Here is a 6,837-nt window from a genome sequence, read left to right as displayed (position 1 = left end):
TACACCAAACTCGCAGCACCAATCATGCCCCCATGGCTCAGTGTTCTCCTCTATCCTCTACACTTGCTACCATGTTATAAACATTACTCATTCTGGAGAAATATTTGAATCAAGTTGCTATATGTAGTAAAGATTGGGTTCTCAGTGATAAATGATCGCCTGAAAACCCCGATAATGAATGAAGGTTCCCTCCAGAGAACAGGATATTCTTCGTGCATAAATTATTTTCGAGTGTAGGTGAATCCATCAAGGAGTGCGATGAGTGCAAGGATCAACTCTTAGATGATTGATTCAAGACGGCAAGTGTTGTGATTAACATCAGAATGGTTTACTCGTCAAATCGACCTGTGACGATTTAATATTCCACAGAAGCTTTTCAGAATACTTTACTAGAATCTCTTTCCTCCTAGTAATTTGCGATCGAGATTTGTATAAATCGACTCTAGAGTTCTGAAGGAAAACTCATTTATTACAACTTTGACGTTATTTGACAATTCCTGCACAACATTTTCCCTTGACGCTAGTAGCTCTACATCACTGGTGTAACTAACAATTTTCCTATTGCAGCTAAACACTGAGAGTTGTACCCCATTAATTAGTATATTTACACTTAAGAATGATATTTAGGGCTATTGGTCAGTAAGCTATTGTGGAGTTCTTAATAACCCTTCCTGGGGTCGACTGGCTTTAAGCCCAACAGTAAAGAAATTTCTGTGCTACAGCCTAATTCTTAACTCTTTTTCAACAATAGATAATACAGACAGCAACAAATAAAGGACTGAACTGTTCCTTGTTTGCATACCCGATAAGAAAAATGGATGTTTCTAACGATTTCATAACAAATCTTTCTCTTTAGTAATTCCCTACGAAATTTTTAGATGTTCAAATATGTCAACTGTGTTGGAGGCACTGTGGACTGTGAGCAGGAACGCTCCTCCAGTGTTAGTAATGAACAGTCTCCACCACCCCAAAATATGCTAAACGTTGTAAAGAAAGTGTTCTTTTTTATGCAATTTGGTATTTAGAAATGTGTTGTTTATAAGGTTGAAAAGCCAATGAGAATATTATCAAATTGTATCTATAGTTATCAGAGGACACAGGTGATATAACTCAGGAATGGGAGCGACTACAGAGGTGGTTATTACAGACGGTGATGTATCTTGGGAGAGACAGTCTGTAACACACACAGTTCAGGTGCCCCAAGTTTAACATTGCCAGAGAAGACGGTAAGTGAGATATCATAACTATAATTGGTTGATGGGTTACGACAGGTGTCTGGGAATCCCCAGAACAACGGCTCAAGTCACCTCATTACCCAAAAATATTTTTCCTGAATATTCAGATTTGTTTATTGCATCTTAACCATTACAGGTGTTACAGTTGAGGATAGTTACCATTAGGGGCAAGATGTACACAAGTCACACACATACTTGCACTAAAGTTAAATTCAATCTCACCTGCACTGTACAAAGCACTGTACAAAGCACTGTACAAAGCACTGTACAAAGCACTAATGTAATGTTTATTACTTTTAAACACACAATATTTTAATGGATCCAGAAGTTTCATCCATGACTCGCCATCCTTCAGCAGGAGACAACTTTTGTTTGACAAATTTTACCTCAAATTGGTAGTTTGCTACAGTGGTAGAGTTTGCCAGTGTCATAGTCATGTGTTCGAATCCCCTCAGCTTATTTTCACATGACATGACATACCAAAAGTATGTCATGTCACCGAGACAGTTTGGTGGACATTACATTGAAGATCCGTGCAGGAAATATTATTATATGGAATTTTAATATTATTGATCACCCCATTTAGGAGACACTTAAGTATTTTTAGGTCGGCATGATGTTCTGTGAATGTGTTTAGGTCGGCATGATGTTCTGTGAATGTGTTTAGGTCGGCATGATGTTCTGTGAATGTGTTTAGGTCGGCATGATGTTCTGTGAATGTGTTTAGGTCGGCATGATGTTCTGTGGATGTGTTTAGGTCGGCATGATGTTCTGTGAATGTGTTTAGGTCGGCATGATGTTCTGTGGACGGGTTTAGGTCGGCATGATGTTCTGTGGACGTGTTAAGGTCAGCATGATGTTCTGTGGACGTGTTAAGGTCAGCATGATGTTCTGTGGACGTGTTAAGGTCGGCATGATGTTCTGTGGACGTGTTTAGGTCGGCATGATGTTCTGTGGACGTGTTTAGGTCGGCATGATGTTCTGTGGACGTGTTTAGGTCGGCATGATGTTCTGTGGACGTGTTAAGGTCGGCATGATGTTCTGTGGACGTGTTAAGGTCGGCATGATGTTCTGTGTACGTGTTTAGGTCGGCATGATGTTCTGTGTACGTGTTTAGGTCGGCATGATGTTCTGTGGACGTGTTAAGGTCGGCATGATGTTCTGTGGACGTGTTAAGGTCGGCATGTTCTGTGGACGTGTTAAGGTCGGCATGATGTTCTGTGGACGTGTTAAGGTCGGCATGATGTTCTGTGGACGTGTTTAGGTCGGCATGATGTTCTGTGGACGTGTTTAGGTCGGCATGATGTTCTGTGGATGTGTTTAGGTCGGCATGATGTTCTGTGGATGTGTTTAGGTCGGCATGATGTTCTGTGGAGGTGTTTAGGTCGGCATGATGTTCTGTGGAGGTGTTTAGGTCGGCATGATGTTCTGTGGAGGTGTTTAGGTCGGCATGATGTTCTGTGGAGGTATTTTAAAGATGATAATGCCGTTGGTAGTGAGAGCCAGAGGAGTCTAGACGGAGGTGTGATATATATATGAGATATATGTTTAATATATATCATATATTATGATATATATTAAATATTAATATGATATATATTATTTACAAATCCACAAGGGCCGTGAGCTTCGAACCTTCATCACGGCTCTTGTGGATTTGTTCAAATAATAAAGGTTAACGTGAAATATACTTACGTTAATATGATATATATATATTAAATATATTTTAAAATAATAGAAAAAATAGGTTTAAAAAATTTGGGTAAACGGAGAAATTCTGCAAGTGATTGATCACTTTAATTAAAACTTGTGCTTTATCTGTGGTGAGAAATGTGTCTGATAAAAGGAAGTCCTTGGTGAGGAAGATCAAGTTTAGAAGAGAGGCTGCGCGACAGTGAGAAATACTGACACACCAAACCTCAGTGTACATGCCCTTAATACTCACACACCACACTGTACATGACCTTAATACTTACACACCACACTGTACATGACCTTAATACTCACACACCACACTGTACATGTCCTTAATACTCACAAACAACACTGTGTATGGTCTTAATACTCACACACCACACTGTACATGTCCTTAATACTCACACACAACACTGTGTATGGTCTTAATACTCACACACCACACTGTACATGACCTTAATACTCACACACCACACTGTGTATGACCTTAATACTCACACACAACACTGTGTATGGTCTTAATACTCACACACCACACTGTGTATCTCCTTAATACTCACACACCACACTTTACATGACCTTAATACTCAAACACCACACTGTACATGTCCTTAATACTCACACACCACACTGTGTATGTCCTTAATACTCACACACCACACTGTACATGACCTTAATACTCACACACCACACTGTGTATCTCCTTAATACTCACACACCACACTGTACATGTCCTTAATACTCACACACCACACTGTGTATCTCCTTAATACTCACACACCGCACTTTACATGACCTTAATACTCAAACACCACACTGTGTATCTCCTTAATACTCACACACCACACTGTGTATGACCTTAATACTCACACACCACACTGTACATGACCTTAATACTCACACACCACACTGTACATGACCTTAATACTCACACACCACACTGTACATGTCCTTAATACTCACACACCACACTGTACATGTCCTTAATACTCACACACCACACTGTACATGACCTTAATACTCACACACCACACTGTACATGACCTTAATACTCACACACAACACTGTGTATGGTCTTAATACTCACACACCACACTGTGTATGACCTTAATACTCACACACCACACTGTACATGACCTTAATACTCACACACCACACTGTACATGACCTTAATACTCACACACCACACTGTGTATGTCCTTTATACTCACACACCACACTGTGTATGGTCTTAATACTCACACACCACACTGTGTATGACCTTAATACTCACACACCACACTGTGTATGTCCTTAATACTCACACACCACACTGTGTATGTTCTTTATACTCACACACCACACTGTGTATATTCTTTATACTCACACACCACACTGTGTATGTCCTTAATACTCACACACCACACTGTGTATGTCCTTAATACTCACACACCACACTGTGTATGTCCTTAATACTCACACACCACACTGTGTATGTCCTTAATACTCACACACCACACAGTGTATGCCCATAATATACACACACACCACACTGTGTATGCCCTTAATACTCACACACCACACTGTACATGACCTTAATACTCACACACCACACTGTACATGACCTTAATACTCACACACCACACTGCACATGTCCTTAATACTCACACACCACACTGTACATGTCCTTAATACTCACACACCACACTGTACATGACCTTAATACTCACACACCACACTGTACATGTCCTTAATACTCACACACCACACTGTACATGACCTTAATACTCACACACCACACTGTACATGTCCTTAATACTCACACACCACACTGTACATGACCTTAATACTCACACACCACACTGTACATGACCTTAATACTCACACACCACACTGTACATGACCTTAATACTCACACACTACACTGTACATGTCCTTAATACTCACACACCACACTGTACATGACCTTAATACTCACACACCACACTGTACATGACCTTAATACTCACACACCACACTGTGTATCTCCTTAATACTCACACACCACACTGTACATGACCTTAATACTCACACACCACACTGTGTATGACCTTAATACTCACACACCACACTGTACATGACCTTAATACTCACACACCACACTGTACATGTCCTTAATACTCACACACCACACTGTACATGTCCTTAATACTCACACACCACACTGTGTATGCCCTTAATACTCACACACCACACTGTGTATGTCCTATATACTCACACACCACACTGTGTATGCCCTTAATACTCACACACCACACTGTGTATGCCCTTAATACTCACACACTACACTGTGTATGTCCTTTATACTCACACACCACACTGTGTATGCCCTTAATACTCACACACCACACTGTGTATGCCCTTAATACTCACACACCACACTGTGTATGCCCTTAATACTCACACACCACACTGTGTATGTCCTTAATACTCACACACCACACAGTGTATGCCCTTAATATACACACACAACACTGTACATGACCTTAATACTCACACACAACACTGTGTATGTCCTTAATACTCACATGCTACACTGTACATGACCTTAATACTCACACACCACACTGTACATGACCTTAATACTCACACACCACACTGTACATGACCTTAATACTCACACACCACACTGTACATGACCTTAATACTCATACACCACACTGTACATGACCTTAATACTCAAATTGGTAACAATTGAGAGGCGGGCCGAAAGTGCAGAGCTCAATCCCCCGCAAGCACATCTAGACGAATATAACTAGGTGAATACACAGATATACACAAACACATTTTTCAAATGTAAAAGTAGATATGATAGATTTGAATACTCGCACGTACATGTGCATGGATATGTACACATGTGCGTACATGTGTGCATGGATATGTACACATGTGCGTACATGTGTGCATGGATATGTACACGTGCGTACATGTGTACATTGGACATGTACAGTGTGGTGTGTGAGTATTATTTGTAGATATGATGTAGTTTTGAAAATTTCAAATGTAGATATGATAGAGCCCAGTAGGCTCAGGAATCTGTACACCAGTTGATTGACAGTTGAGAGGCGAGACCAAAGAGCCAAAGCTCAACCCCCACAAGCACGAATAGGTGAGTACAGATAGGTGAGTACACACACACACACACACACACACACACACACACACACACACACACACACACACAGAACCCTGTATACCACTTATGTAAGACCAATCCTGGAGTATGCAGCTCCAGCCTGGAGTCCATACCTAGTTAAACACAAGACAAAGTTAGAGAAGATTCAGTGGTGTGCCACCAGGCTCGACCCGGAACTGAGAGGATTGAGCTACGAGGAAAGGCTAAAGGAGCTGAACCTCACATCTCTCGAAAACAGAAGAATAAGGGGAGACATGATAACCACCTTCAAAATTCTCAGGGGAATTGACAGGGTGGACAAAGGCAAACTCTTCAGCACGGGTGGGACACGAACAAGGGGACACAAGTAGAAACTTAGTATCCAGATGAGCCACAGAGACGTTAAAAAGAATTTTTTCAGTGTCAGAGTAGTTAATAAATGGAATGCCTTAGGCAGTGATGTGGTGGAGGCTGACTCCATACACAGTTTCAAATGTAGATATGATAGAGCCCAGTAGGCTCAGGAATCTGTACACCAGTTGATTGACGGTTGGAAGGCGGGACCAAAGAGCCAGAGCTCAACCTCCGCAAGCACAACTACGTGAGTACAACTTGGTGAGTACACACACACACATACACACACACACACATACCCACACACACACACACACATACCCACACACACACACACACACACACACACATACACACACACACACATACACATACACACACATACACATACACACACATACACACACACACACACACACA

General features: G+C 41.2%; 1 protein-coding gene across 1 annotated transcript in view; it reads right to left on the bottom strand.

Moving 5' to 3' along the window:
- Positions 1–1,725: 1,725 nt before the first annotated feature.
- Positions 1,726–6,837, bottom strand: part of LOC138356942 (serine-aspartate repeat-containing protein I-like) — a 9,421-nt gene continuing 4,309 nt past the window's right edge. Inside the window, exon 2 of the mRNA XM_069313477.1 lies at positions 1,726–2,693. Coding sequence (XP_069169578.1) covers positions 1,726–2,693 — 968 coding nt within the window. The remainder of the gene's footprint in view (positions 2,694–6,837) is intronic.

Source organism: Procambarus clarkii, chromosome 75, assembly GCF_040958095.1.
Source record: "Procambarus clarkii isolate CNS0578487 chromosome 75, FALCON_Pclarkii_2.0, whole genome shotgun sequence".
Taxonomy (NCBI): Eukaryota; Metazoa; Arthropoda; class Malacostraca; order Decapoda; family Cambaridae; genus Procambarus; species Procambarus clarkii.
Note: the sequence above shows the minus strand (reverse complement) of the source record. Positions and strands in the feature narration are given on the sequence as shown.